Source organism: Thermobia domestica, chromosome 5 (genome assembly GCF_964235325.1).
Source record: "Thermobia domestica chromosome 5, izTheDome1.hap1.1, whole genome shotgun sequence".
NCBI lineage: Eukaryota > Metazoa > Arthropoda > Insecta > Zygentoma > Lepismatidae > Thermobia > Thermobia domestica.
In genome coordinates this window covers 219,419,256-219,435,954 of record NC_137458.1, presented here as the reverse complement: position 1 = coordinate 219,435,954, position 16,699 = coordinate 219,419,256, and the positions used below count along the sequence as shown (strand labels likewise).

Below are 16,699 nucleotides of genomic sequence, written 5' to 3'. Positions count from 1 at the left end.
ATCTCCGCAAATAGAGACTAAAACATGAAATCGAAGATGATTATTCAACTTCAAGTTATGTTTTTCTTTCCAATGTAAAGAACATTTGCCCATCCAGTACAATACAGGAAAACCTCTTTCCCAAATATAATTGTAGTGGTCTCATGTGTTCTCTTTTCGTAAACAAAAAGAATATGTGTTATTTATTTTACGTAATTGTAATTTACAAGACACCGTGTATGTAGAACAAAGCAAATATTTTGTATTTACTCCATAATGTGGAACTTAGCTTTAAAGCTGTCTCGAAGACGACACTACATCTAAAGACGCCCTTAATAAGTGGAATTCTTCATTTTCGACTAAGTGCACCAAGAGATATAAATTTTTGGATTTAATGCTGGGATAGTAATGGCATCCGCACATTCAAAGACAGTCTACTAGTGTCTAAAACCTTTTGGACACAATGTGACAATACTACAATGATGTTTTTTGCGTTCGTGTTACATATCATGGGCACTAAAATGAAAACTCGCGAAAAAGTACCAAAGAAAAGTTTCTTTTACACAAAAGTAATTGACAGACGATATTATATATTTATTCCGCAGGGAGGATAGATCATTAATTCTAGTCTTCTAGGTCGCTGACGGATTCACAATCTAAACCACTCTCGCTTTCCTCGTAAAATTGAAACCGATATCCGAAACCGAATGTCTTTCTTCAGGTCACTAAATGTTAAAATAATGGTAAAAGATCTGGGCTGTACGGATGATGTTGAAGTGTTCCTCAGCCAAAGTTCTGAAGTGTGTCCCTCACCATATTAGCAGTACGGGAACGGACATTATCATGCAGAAGCATGATTCCGTCGACAGCATTCCAGTGCGCATTGAATTTGGGGCGCACCTAAGTTTCTGCAAAGAGTCTTTGAGGAGATGTTGTGCCCGTACAATAAATACAGGGAAATGACTCTCGAGGTAAATCAAATAATGTGTATGATCGAGGAACACAACAAGCAGAGAATCCTTGCAGTCAAACAGCAGGGTCATCATGACTCTCTCGTAACTTTTGTGAACAGCTTTGGGTTTCTTTGGCCATATCTCTTTTTTCTCTTCTCGCGCTCTCTCTCATCTATGAAGATGAATGTTTTGGCAAATAAGCCCTAAAGTCGATTTCGAAAACTAAGATGATCTACACTGCTACTGATGAATATTGTACTGCTTATCTTTACGTATCAAACAAGAAATCGAGAGTCCGAATATTGCACGGATAGTATGAAGTTGAACCTTAATTTCATAGACGTACTCCTTACTTATGCAGCCAGATAAACAACTCCACCACATATGCATTTTGATATGTCCCACATGATGTAGCAAACAAACAGCTCTACACCCAGTGTTTACAAGCACCACCACGTGGTTTGGCAGGAAGATTCCACACCAAATGGATCTACAATCGCCTGCAGACGACGGTTTCCAGCCACTTTCACGGAGCAGAAGACGACTTTCCACGGAACATTAGGAGTAACCTAACCCCAGGCCCCTAGTCTGCTATGGGACTACGCCTATCCTATTTCCAGCTTAGCCTACTACAGGGCTCTGTCTTGGAATCCTAACCACAGCCGCTTAGCTCAATGGCCACTTAACACTTCTCTGCTTGCTACGGAGCATTGGGTCCTTAAATTCCCCTCTGCTTAGCCTGCTACAGGGATCTGTAGAGATCCTGTCTGCGACCTTACGGACAAAAATACGACCTATACGTAACCTTGTATACTAGAGAGATTATCTCTACAGTATTTTGTAAAAATACTTTTATAGTGAAACATTTATAATAAAAACCGTTAGTGAGAGTCGATTCCAACACTCTTTTTATTAGCGCTCTACCTATACCCATATGGGACAAAGTTTTGCAATATATAAATTTGTTCTTTCTATACGTTAATGGTAGTTTCATACTGTCAAGGCGATAGCAGGGCACTTATGACGTTCACCATACTTGTGTACCACAAAAGGAAATTTACCTATGTATCCATTCATTCGACCACATAACGTCGACAGTGTAACTATTTTTATACTTACTACAATTAATATTAACGAAAATAAATCATGGAATCGATTAAATATTATTTATTTATAAGACAAAAGAAATGAAAAATCACAAGATTTCCGTCATTTTTGGTAAACTTTAACTGCGATGCGCAAACGGAAGATGTTAACCGATTTCAATTTTTTTTCTTAATTTTTCTAATCAGTACCAAAGGCAACTTTTCCGTGCTATAGCGACTTAAGAAAATAAAAAGTTTTTTTTTCGGCCCACCCTAACAGACACATTGCTTGCCGCTATGTTCGCTGCAGTTGCTGTGCATGCTTCAAATACGTCATGCCGTTGCTAGTTACTCGAGAATGAATACAATACGTCACCCGCAAGTTTCATCATAGTCCAGCTATTCATCGATTATTTATGTACGAGAATCCGGATCAACCTTGAAGGACCCTTATAAAGCACACAAGCCGGTACAATTTCAGACTCCAGCAGAATGCTTTTTTGAAAAGTATCACATCCCGAAGGGTGGCACTTGTGGACAGGTTGCTGTGATTCGTTGTAGTTGGTGTAAGAGATCACTTTGCTAGAACATATCTTTTCGGAATATCATTATTGTAACACTTTTTTGCGCACGATATTGCTGGTTGATATTATACAGCGGTGGAACGTATTGCAATATGTATTTCTTCATTTAACGTATAAGATATGCATATATATTTCAATTCGAATTATTTGAGATCTTTTATTGATTATGGCCTTTCTAAATTATTTGGAGCAATTTGACGTGAGTCTTACTTGTAAATATTAGTATGAAGGTATGCTCTTTATTCTTCAATCTTTCTCTAGAATAGGTTCACAATAATAATTGTGTTAATATAAGTCTTACGTTCCTGTCAGTCCTATTTTACGTTATCACGCATACATGTAATTTTACCCTTGTCCCACTTTATCCTTTTCTAGTATAGTACATATATTCCAAGAGATAGGGACAAATGGAACTACGTAGAACGTATTTTGAAAAATATTCATTAACGAATACATAGAAAAATAAAAGACAAAATTATAAAAAAAATAATTTGTGAATGATATAGAATGCTTATTATATTACACCAAATAGGTAATCAAACAACAAAATCTAATGTAATTGAAAATACTATAAAATACCTATCCCAGCAATACAGTCTCCATAATAAAAGTATAGTTATGGTGATAATTAGAAAGTAAAAAATGAAGTCATAATGGATAATATCAGGAGGGGAACAAATAAATAGGTGATGTTGATAGACAAATAAATAGGTTATCCTTTTCTAGTATAGTACATATATTCCAAGAGATAGGGACAAATGGAACTACGTAGAACATATTTTGAAAAATATTCATTAACGAATACATAGAAAAATAAAAGACAAAATTATAAAAAAAATAATTTGTGAATGATATAGAATGCTTATTATATTACACCAAATAGGTAAGCAAACAACAAAATCTAATGTAATTGAAAATACTATAAAATACCTATCCCAGCAATACAGTCTCCATAATAAAAGTATAGTTATGGTGATAATTAGAAAGTAAAAAATGAAATCATAATGGATAATATCAGGAGGGGAACAAATAAATAGGTGATGTTGAGACTAATGACAATGAGTAAATTGATAATGTGCTAGAATCTTAATACCAAGAGGCCAAATTAGTACTTCCAACACAAAGTTAATGATGATATGATATTCGTTTATATCAGATTATCCGTCTTAGTGTAAAAATATATGTGAACATGTTGGCTAATTAAATGAAAACACACACATATCTTATTTTTGTAATTTCACCTATGAGAAGATTCTATACTCTAGATTATAGATTCTTGATTATATTGCTACAACATATGTATTTCACAAAAACACAAGAAGAATTATGTACAATAGATACAATGCCTATTATATACGAATATATATTTTCTTGCCCAATCATTCGTTATCTCCAATCATACACAAAGTGATGTTTAGAACCGTCTAAGGTTAATCCTCTCTTATTATATTTTAACTTTGTTTGTTAAATATAAAAATAAAATCGTGTTTCTGAAAATCATTTAATCTGAACTAGTGTATATGAAATCTTGTGAAATATAAAGTAATATTTTCGTGATAATCAACACTTTGAAATATCTACATTCGACATTAGCAGATAAACATTTAAGAATTAAGGAGTTGAATATAAACAGAGAAAAGCCTTTCTTTGGTTATTAAGTCCAAGCTATTTTCTCTCGAAGAATTTCGAACTTTATATATATATATATATATATATATATATATATATATATATATATATATATATATAAACGGGACAAGAATAAACGACCAAAAATGCCATTAGTTTTAATGGAATCTTTAGTCGTTTACTCTTGTCCCGTACTTTATATATCTATCTATTTATCTATCTATCTATCTATCTATCTATCTATATATATATATATATATATATATATATATATATATATATATATATATATATATGTGTGTGTGTGTGTGTGTGTGTGTGTAAGGATGATTATGCATTTGTCTTGTATGGTTGAACAACACATTCAGACTATATGTATTTGGGAATATATCTCATGTATATATTCGGATCCAAAAGGGAAGGAATGCGGAATGGCGGAAACTTCATCACAAGGAACAACTTAATTCACACCTTTCACCGAAATTCTTTGGGGTCATTAAGTGTAAGAGGTCCAAGTTGGCATGTCATGTAGCCCGAATGGAATAGTTATAGACTCACTTTCAAACTTTTTACTGGAAATCTAATCGGATGAAGACTATTTGAAAGACTTAACAGCAAATATGAAGAGAACATAATGTGTGTCTAACAGAAATAGGAATACAAAGTAGAAACTAGATCAACTTTGTTAAAGAAAGAACTTAACGGAGATGATTTGTGAATGGGTCGTTGAAACTTTGGGTTCCATAAACTTTAAATAAGCTAAACAGATAGTATTAAATATCAACTACTCCCCTTCAAAAATTACATTTATCTACAAGACATATTTTTTGCATATTTTGCTGAGCACTTTTGCCTCCTACCATTTAATTTGAGAAGCAATTTAACTATGAGCACAATTAATTACTAGAGACAAAACCTATTGCAGTAATGTTACGAGAAGAGAGGAAAGCAACACCAGTTTTTTCAAAGAAAATTCGTATAATTTTAAGGAGTATTCCAAATGCTATTAATATTTATCATATTTCCTAAACGATTCGAGATTTCAAATTGCCATAAACGGAATTATGACATTTATTTCTATTGGAAACCTGCTAGTGACGTGTTTCTATTTATCTGAGAATTTTCTTAAATAAAGTCTTTCGATTAAAGTCAATTTTTCAATATTATATAAACCCGTTCCTTTTTTCTTTGAAAATTGCCGAATCATTATCAGGTATTCGACAATAAAGTACTTTCGATATTACTTTCACTATTTTTGTCAATTCCGATCGTACTGTTGTACACGTTCCAAAACGTGAATATTTCTGATAGTGCTGCTTCCTTTCTTGGCAGAACTAAGTAATAATCTTGTTATTGGGGACTTATGATTAGCCTATAAACTTTCCGTATGTAGCTATCTGATGTAGTCTAGTCAGAATACAAAAATACAAATTTATGTTGGATTACAGTTAATCTTGTGGTAGTTTAGAGTATATTAAACAATGGTGTTCTATAGACAATTACATTATAAACGTTTTAGCTTTGCTTTTCTGTTGGATGTAAAGTTGCAAAAAGGTGTTGCAAGTTACGGGATCCATTCTATATATATATATATATATATATATATATATATATATATATATATATATATATATATATATATATATGTATGCAGCTCAGTTTTAGATACATCAATTTTTTTTTAATATTTAGATCAATTGCTTCTTGCTAACTGAATATAATGTTTTGTTTTCCAGGGAGATAGCGGTGGACCTCTCTTAAGTTTTATAAAAGAGATGCAGGAATTTGTACAAATAGGTAAAGAAAGAAGGCACATTCATCTTCATTATATTTTAGATATTATTATTTAAAAGTTTCAAAAACGGGAGAATAGAATTTGTAATAAAACTAAATAGTGTTCTTTTCTTATTCTCCCTCCTTTCGCATATTTTAAGTATAATTTAGCATGGATACTGTATTAACCAAGAGGAACAAAATACATTAGTTATCACTCAAAATACGACATAAGAAAATATTTCTACATTTGTATAAAACTATATTTCTATCTGTACATTTCTTTCAAACTACGTTTCTTAATATACAGAGCACTCACAATTCAGAGATGAATAGATAATTCCACAGAGATGATTTGATAATAATTTACTAACATTCTGTATATATTGGATATACGAACTGAGGTGACAAGTTATATACATAAAAAGTAATATTAAATGTGTGTAAATCAGTGTTATTTTAGACATTTGTACGACTTATGGCAGTTGGTGAGTGTTAGTAATTATATATCTATGCAATTAATTTTCAATTATAGAAACCTGACAACCGGTAATTTTTAAAGTATATGAGAAATATATATATAAAGAAATAAATATTAATGATCATGTTATAGGAACTTTTAACTGATATACAAAAGAATATAATTTCCAAACTCATTGAATTTGTTTATATGATAATAACATCTAGTACTCTTACGTACCGTACCGCTCAAGCACGTATGTAGCTAGATATATCAGAGAGTACAATCATGCACTTAAAATGCTAATTGTAAAATTTAAAAAACACTAGTTTGTAACGCTCCACTTCGTTCTTCCGGTACATCGATCATCCATTCCGTCGACCGAAGGCTATGTTATGACAATTGAACCGTTTGGCCCTTGCATGTATACTGAGTCGCCACCATGAATGAGAACCGTGGAAAGATTTTGTATTTTAGATCCAAGTTCGGTAATGAGGATGTAAATGTAATCATGATGATTTCTCAATCACACCGCACGGGACTAGATAACTACCGTGACTGACGATATGAATGAATACAGTCATTGGAGAAACATTCAAATTCTCAAAAAATAAATATAAGTAAGAAGCCAAAATCTTGTTTTAGCTTGTCTATAAAGATGAGTAATTAAAACATCATACATAGAACTAGCTGTAAAAAGGAGAATATAGTTGAGTGACAAGTACCAATATTACATATACATTAATTTCCTTGTACATATTTTATAGTATGATCAATTGGTATGTATTTATTTATTTCATGTTTCCATATGAAATCGCAGACCAGATGAATTAATCTACTTGTAGTTAAAACTGCGTAATATGTATTTTAAATATTATATCTATGAATAGTGTTTATATAATGATGCAGTACATATATTGGTCTTGTTCCGATATTTCATGATATCTACATAAAAATAGATTACCAAGTGATAGAAATCAGCACCATGTTATTTATAATGATATTAAAATTCTTCTCTCAGCTTCCGTACATTTCCTGTTTCAGTTAGCATCTCAGGTTACAACAGTTCAGAAAAAGACAATATTTCCACATGGGACATATTTATTCACTATGTAATAATAGCATCATTTTATTTACTCTTTAATACATATATATTTAAATTATTATCATAATCTCGTATATTAAATCAAGTCTTCTATTAGTCTGTTGTAAATATCCTTACCTCGTTGCCAAATAGACAAGACGACTTCAAAACTGTACAGAGAAGAAACGTTCGGGTAGTCCGAATTTACAACTTAAATAGAAATAAACAGTGCTGTGTTGCTATGCGCTATGGTTATCATCTCACTAATCAGAAATATTATGCTGATAAATTGTTATAGATCTTTCTGACAGTAAATATTAATCCCATGGAATATATAATAGGTTGAATATCATCCGGACTAGCTTCCATATTGACCAAAAGATTATTGTAAAACACTAGAATTTGGATAATGATTATTTCTTAATTCATGAAGTTAAATTTTCGTTTATTTGGCAACATAGCAAGAAGTAGAAGGGCTTAAGCCCCCAGAAAAAACTCTTTAGTTAGCCATACACGTTATTTGCTCGCTCTCCATGATCAAAAATAATATATTGTGTATTATAATTAATAATTATCTAGAATAGCTGCTATCAGAACTAATTAATTATTTATGGATATATATTACCAGATTAAAATATCGTAGATCCTTAATTTCGTACACCTCTAATTCCAAATAACGTATTTTAATCAAATATTTTATGAGAGGATTAACCTTTCTTAAATAATGTCTTACGTTTCTGTTTGAACTATATTATCTGTTTTCTTTATCAAATTAATTCTCTCCCTTCTGCTTCTTCTTGTTCTGGAAAAGAAAGCTATTTCGCCAATTCGCACTTAATAATTTTAAATTAAGCCATATCTTTAACGGCACAGTTATATAGTATACGCTATCGCATTTAAAATAAATATTAACAATGTATTTCATAATATTTCTTGCTGCAGATCTAGAACAGGTTAACATTTTAATAAAACATATAAATCCCAACTTTGTAGAAAATTGAAATTCTACGAAATGTAATCACAAACAATAAATAACAAACCAGTAAATAAAATATCAACAGAGCTGTTATGGCCAGTTGCGGGGCATAACAAGGTTAGACGAAACATTTATCACGAATTGTCTAGTACTTAGCTAATAAAATCAGTTTTGAACAAAACAACATAACCAAATGACTAATACTAATATATTGAAATAGTTAGTTCTATGTTATTGACTTCAAAGCTAAGAAATCTTACACCTTGTCTTCCCTAAAGTTATTTTCATATGACAAAAATATGTAGTGTAAGAACTTAAAAAGTAGTGCATAGAAGCATAATTCATGGCATTCACAAGGGACATATGCGAATCGTGACAGCTATATATGTATGAAAATTGGTACCCTAACTAACTGTAGATAGCTAATTATCGTGGTGATAGTCACTCAGAGCGAAAATTTGTTGTTTACCCGCTACGTATAATGCTTATACCATGCACTGGCCGGGTGATGTTGTGCCGAGTTATAACCTAAATACGCCGTACAAAGGCAGAAAATGAAAAATTTGTGCAAGTAATCTGATACATGCGGGAAGGGGAAACGTGACCAAGAGCACGGCAGTAGTGTCACACAAACAGTGTTGCCACCGTAACACAAACGTATAATATTGCAAGTAGAACGTATATCATTTTATGGCATTAAAATAATTTGAATAAGTAGTGAAAGAAAATAAGCAAACTGCGGGTTATCAGTGTTGTCAAATAAGAGAGATATGAGGCTTTAAAGCTGAGAAATTATGGGGCTTGTACAGAGAAACGAACAAATGTACAGCAACAATAAGACTACGGAAGGAAATAATGTGCAGTAGGGAGTAAACCATAGCATGGAGAGCATCTAGTGTCTAACGGACTTTATGTTTCATATCGAGCGTGGAGCTAGGAGGAGAAATATATATATTTTTACCATAATATCTATAGTTTTCTGTTTTATGTATTGGTGTAAAAATATTTTGCGCCTGTATATTACTGTTAACCTGAATACAGTGTGTTTTGTCTTCATTGTTGTCTCACATGTTAAATTTTCCTATACCCTTTAGTGACACCTATCATAGGTCATTAATCTTTGCGAATTGACTGACATATTTTGTCACAGGTTTCTTATCTTTCGTGCCACAGGTTTTGTCACAGGTTTCTTATCTTCTTATCTTGTCACAGTTTTTCTGTAGTCTTTTCAGGCGCTGCACCGTCGTTCCTCTGGTTTGGAAGGCATTCAGGATTTTATCCAGTGTTGAAATCCCAAAACAGTTCGTTTTATAGATATCATGGACGGCTCGATATATCGATTCCTCTCACACACCATTGGAATGGTTGGGCTAAAGGAAGGCTTGCTGTTCACATTTCTGTCTTATGTCACATCGGGCTTCCTCTCTATGGCTACTCTAACATCTGCCCTTCCTTTGGGAGAGTCTTGTATGAAGCATGTTAGTAATTGGATGCTGTGCATACTGTGGTTTACTTCCTACTTTACAGTTTTTCCTTCTACAGTCTTGCTGTTCTTGTATATTTTTGATCGTTTCTTTGTACATGCCCCATAATTTCTCAGCTTTAGAGCCTCATATCTCCCTTATTTGAAAACACTGATAATTTGCCGTTTGCTTATTTTCTTTCACTTTTAAATCCAATTATTTTAATGCCATAAAATGATATGCGTTCTATTTCAAATGTTATAAGTTTGTTTTGGGGGTGCTACTGCTGTGTTCTTGGTCATATGTCCCCCAACCATAGACATCAAGTTACCTGCACCCATTTTTCATTTTCTGCCTTTTTCCGGCGTTTTCGGGGTATAACTCGGCACAGCCTGACCCATTAACTGCCTGGTATATGTATTATACGTAACGGGTAAACAAGGCATTTTCGCACTGAGTGACTATCACCTCGATGATTAGCGATACACGATTAGTCAGAGTACCAGTTTTCAAAAATATATAGCTGTCACAATTCGCATACGTCCCTTGTCTGTTACATGTGTTGATCCATTGTCTTTGTCTGAATCACAAAGATTTGCAAAAATGCAAATGGCGTAATATAACCAATCACAAGAAACAATTATGGGTCATTCATAGAAAATAAAAATATTCATTTATACTTGACATAATCATGGTTTACATATATTTACATTTCATTGTGACATATATTGTAATCACATACAATTTAACTACAATGTCGACAATAATCAACTAGTTAAAAATACTATAAACATATAAGAGTGTGGAAAAGTTCATGACATCGATTTGTAAGTCCACAGCAAAGAATGATGTAAAACTGTATGCTTCCTTTATAAATAATTATTTTCCTACACCGCTAAAGATAAGAAATATTCTTGAGAAATATCAGTGTGTGGTTCACCTGCTGAACTTGTCATGAAGCAATTGAGCTTTATCGTTTAAATCGAGTATGCACCATGCATGTGGTAGCTTGTTTTAACTGAATTTTGTATTTCAAGTCACTACAATGTACGAGCAAGGGCATTTTCACTGAATAGACTACTAGTGTTCGTTCATAAGCATTAATAACTTTACTCACATACCAAATTAATATGCTGGGTGGAATTATTACCGTTTAGAAGTGTCTTAATTTTTACATGAGAAGAGGATTCCTTGTTCAGGAATTACGACAAAATGGTAAATTGAATTCAAATTATAAATTATCTTTTCACGCTCATAAATCGATATAAACTCAGAATAGTTTATATCGATTTATGAGCGTGACAAAGATAATTCTACTAATTTGAACTTCAATTTACCACTCTTGTCGGATAATTCCTGAACAAACGGAATCTTCTTTCATGTCAAATTTCTCTTTTCATTCTTACAGTCGGATAATAATTCCTAATGATAAGAGGCATTCCAATAAAGTTCCTTGCGTGATAACACTTGATTTGAAAATAGAAACAGGGGATCACTACATTAGTTTATATTTCTAAATATTGCATGTTTACCTTTAGCACCAAGTATTACAGTTACAGCCCACACAGGAAGAAATATTTTCAAAACGTTTCTAAAACGTGCCATCATTTTCCTTCAGAAAATGTATCCTACTTCATGTAAGGAAATATATTCTGTATGTTGTTGAAAACATTTTCCAAATAATACTGAAAATATTCTCTTAATACACTCAAAAACGTTTTAGAAATATTTTATATGCCGTTAGAAAAGTTTTCGAAAAATGTTTTCTGTACGATTTCCAAACATTACTGAAAACTTTTTATACAATGTTGACGGAATGCTTTTTAAATTGTTTCGTATGGAATATTTTAAAATTATTTACTAATAACACGGAAAATAATTTGTCAAGAATAAAGAAAAAAAATCTAAATATTTTTACAATGTCAGTATACCGCCCAAAAGTAACGGAAAGTAAAACGCTCCCACTGTTCGACAACACTGAGTGAAAGAAAGTGTGGTTTGAAATTATTTGGACCAAAGAGAACGGAAAGACACGATGAAAGATGCAATGCAGGGCTAATTTCGTGTCTTTTGTATCTATTCTCTCACACAACCCCGTGGTTGCTACGCCACTGGCGCGGATGCTGAAGTCGCATGTTTTTCTTTCATCGTGTCTTCTTTCAATTCTTCTCGGTGCAGCAAATTTCAGGCCACACATTCTTTCATTCATGTAGTCCAACATGACGCACGGTAACGTATTTTCTTTCTTGGACGGTATACTAGTACATAACAAAACGCTGGAATTTAAAAATATTCTTACCTTATTTTCATATCTGCAATAGTAACCGAGTTGGCCTATGGGCTCCGGACTTTTGCGTCACTCTGTATATATACCACCTCCTTTCTAGGAACAAGTAGTGGGCTGAAAACAAGCCGGCCAGGCAGCGACATAGTAGTTGGAAGAAAACATAAGATTCGTCTGTAGAATTTTACCTGCTTAGGAGCTTTTGCATCACTCTGTCTTCATCACGAGGAACTGTTACTACTTGTATGGGCCAGGCCGTGCATGTATGTTGCGGTGTCTTATGTGACGTTACGAGGTTCAAACTTCAAAATCGCCACCTGCCAGTTTTAAAAGCGGCTATGTTGGATTATTATTATTATTATTATTATTATTATTATTATTATTATTATTATTGTTATTGTTATTATTATTATTATTATTATTATTATTATTATTATTATTATTATTATTATTATTATTATTCTTTTTTTACAAATAGGAAAAGGATTGAAGTTTAATCATCAAATTCAAGAAACAATTCTTAGCAATCGTTTTCCTATTTTAAAAATAGTAAATCCAATATAGCCGCTTTCAAAACTGGCAGGTGATGATTGTGATGACGTTAATATACAGTTTGAACCTCGTAAGGTTACATAAGACACCCCAACATACATACCCGACGTGGCCACACACCAGTTGTAGCAGTGGAACACCCAAAAACATTCTTTGTAAATAAGATTTTGAGTAAAAAAATGCTTAAAATTATGAGAGCAAGCGAACATTATGTAGTCAAAAATTACTCTATCCACTATATATATATATATATATATATATATATATATATATATATATATATATATATATATATATATATCAGTTTATCTCGGTTAGTAGTGAAATAAAATATAAATGTACATTATCCTAGGTTTATTTCTTTATATTCTCTTCAGCAGCATCTTTTTCATGCTGCTCGTATTATTTGTTTCTGTACATTAAGGACAATCTCTTCAAATATCAGAAATTCACCTTTTAACTTTTATACACTTGTTCTAGAAAATTGTTGCTGACACCTTAATTAAATAATAAAAAAAACAACAATATTTAGATATGTTGCTGAAAATAAGTTCAACAAGTTTACGGCGCATTGGGAATAGAACTTTTCAAAAAATGTCACTTTTTGTCAGTTTCAAGAAACAAAACACATTGCTGAATAACCAGAAATACATATTTGCTCCTTTATAATGTTACTTTTGATTACTGACTGTAATTTCGAATCTAACTCTAATTTCGACGCTGCGAAATGTCAGATAAAGTTCTGTGGAACTGCAGCTAAATTCTTAACTGATTTTCTTGTTCATCTGTTTGGCATATTGAAGCCAATTCTCAATAATCTCGTTAGGCACTCGTTAGTAACGTTTCTCTTGTGTTGGCGCACAGTTTCAGAAAATACAAAATAATAGGTTCTGCTTAATAAATTAATAACAACAGGGAATGATTAAGAATCAACTTTTACATCTTAAACTAACAAAAATATTTAAAATGTTTGCGTAGGACTTGTAACAGCTTCTGAAAACAATATTGCGTCAAAAACGTAACACACTGAAAAAATTTAAACGACAAGAAAGACAACAGCTACAGCTTAAAATGACATACCTCAGAATGTAGCTTAATTACAGACGTTGTAATATGTTGAATCAGTCACACACTTATTTTTAAAAAGTATAGATTCTTATAAATATTTCAATTACATAATACACTTAATTTATTTAAAACACTGTGCTGTAACTAAACTTATGGTTCACTCTCTCAGTCGTAGTACGTAAATCAAAAATGAAAATGTTATAACTGAGGCAAATTATAATCTCAAATAGCAGCATAGAATAGAAAAAAATATTAGAAATATTTAAAAAATAAAATAATATTATTTGAAAACATGTGACAGCATTTCAATTGATGAAGAACTAGCGTCCCATTCCCAAGGCCTCAAATCTCATCTCAAATCTTGGCCTGGCCATTCTTTTTCCCTCATTCTCACCTGGTGAATACCTAGATAGTTACTGAGGCCATGACGACCGCTACCATCCTCATTCCCACGGAGCAGGCCATACATACTACTTTGCCTTATACAAATGAATAATTTTGATAACGTTGCATTGCAAAGAATACAAGAAATCGCAAAAGTAGGAATAAATCATGAAATGGTCAAGAAAACTACCAACAGGGCAGAACAGTTCAGTAAAAGACTGAAATTAATTTAGGCGTGAGCGAATGATCCACAACCTGAAAATTATCCGTCCAAATGCCATAGAAATACTACAATTTGCACACAAACAAAACATTTTTTCAGTAAGAATAAGATTTACAAGTAACTTTTTTTTAACGGAAAGAGCACATCAATATTCTTGTGTCTGCTAGTGACAATCGCAGTAGCTTACTCTTGCAACGTTGGCAAAATTGGACTCATTAACTGCCAGATTGTAGCTTGGCGCCCTTTTGATAGTTTTACATACATATTCACCTCTCTATCGCCGATATACATATTCAGCTGTCTCTCTTCCACGGCCTCTTAACCTGTCACTTGAACATGGGAAAACTGCACATTTTGCCAAAATAAGGATTCCCAACGTCTTTAAAACGTTATAACATGTCTTTGGGAAGTAAACTTTACAGAAAGATTGTTTCGACAAGTATTCATGGCACAATACACTAGACTCGCTAATCCGGCCATTCCTGGCAGATATGGGTGCCGGTTTATTGAATGTCTGACATTTATTTGATTTATTTATTTATCTCGTTTTTTATTTATTTTGAAAATATAGGGGATATAGTGTACGGTACCTTATTAAATCAAAGGATATAATTTTAAAACATAGAGGATATACTTTATTAATTCCAAATATACATTAATTTTCAAAGAAAACTTAGTCTTTGAGTAGTATCACTCACTATGAAACATATCCCTAATTTTTAACTGTCGGAATGATGATACGCGACGATGTCATGCTCTATCACGCAACCGAACTGCAAAGAATACTACAGTTTCGAATAGGTAAAAAAGCATTGTTTAACTAGGCATTGTTTCGCATGCGCAGGATAATACATTGTGGACGTGTTTTTGGTTGGATGTGCGCCGTATTACTGAGAAGCCGGATTAGCAAGAGTCTAGTGTAGTATATACTTAAAGCGAAAAAATAGCATCAGAAAGTTTGTTTGTTTGGTTGATTACTCTTTTTTACAATAGTTTAAACATAGAGTATCCCTCTTCAAACGACAAGTCCTACATTTTTTTACACTCTGGAAGTGAGATTAAAGAACAGTAGGGAGAGTTCCTTACCTATTATTGTGTTTGTGATTAATGAGTTAAAGCTTTCTTTCCATTCATCGTACCAACTTAATTGCTCAGCTACTCCATTTGTTATGTTTTTCTTCTTTTTTATAATGGCTTCTAAGCTGTGACCTCCAAGTTTTTCATTTCTTAGATATGTAACGAAATGCACAGTAAGTACACAAGTAATAGTAATGGAAATTTAGAACATACATCTAATGCCCTTAAACAAATTACATTGATTCTAGACGATAGTGTCACCAAGTCAGTTGCAATTTTCGCATACTCAAAGTTAGTATTTGTACTGCGTTTCGTTTTTTCAATAAAAGAAAATATACATACTAATTTTCAAGCAGTTGTAAGTCAGGAATTGATGAAAGCAACGTATCTATAAAAATTATTATGAAATCTACAGGAAGACAAGGAATAATTTAACGGTTTCAGATGTCAATATATAGGGTGGTTGTAAATTCAGTGCTTACTTTTAATTTAGATTATCCTACAAACTAGCATCAGTTCTAGCTGCCTGGCGTGTAATCCTGTAAACATTTTAGAAGTTTGCGGAAAATGTGGGTGCATACGTTGAAATATAACTTAATAACCAAAAAGTACACCCTAATAATGTATTCCTTAGAAATAAAACTGTGATATGTTGTTTATTTTAGAAATACTTGTTTTTACAAATAAGAACTGGCTTTACACTCACGCTGTATTCAGAGAGTAGTAATACAGAAAACAGAAATTACTCGCGAATTTCAAAAAGGATGAGATATACTCTCCAGTATGCATTGAATAACAAGTCATGTCTTTCCAAATTACTTCCGAAGGAAAGCCTACACGAAGTTGTTCTATCAGATTTCATAAATGTCAAATTCTTCGGAGAATTGTAGGCACCAATATGTCAGCAGCCTATATTAATACACTAGTTTAATATAGTTCACATATGGAAAATATTACATATCTTTAACTCAAGAAGCAGGAACTTGGGCATGGAAATGGAGATGAAATGAAACGTTTAGTTTCACGTCCCACGCTTATGAATGGAGATTAAGTGAGACACTGATGATGATAAATGAATGAAATGGTGGAATGATGAACGGTCTACCACTGACGAGGAAGGTCCAT

General features: G+C 32.5%; 1 protein-coding gene across 1 annotated transcript in view; it reads left to right on the top strand.

The window, feature by feature from the left end:
• The window catches only part of LOC145685395 (serine protease 30-like), a 106,007-nt gene that overhangs the window by 72,887 nt on the left and 16,421 nt on the right, over positions 1 to 16,699 (top strand). Inside the window, exon 5 of the mRNA XM_081757790.1 lies at positions 5,967 to 6,027. Within this exon, the coding sequence (XP_081613916.1) occupies positions 5,967 to 6,027 (61 nt within the window). The remainder of the gene's footprint in view (positions 1 to 5,966; positions 6,028 to 16,699) is intronic.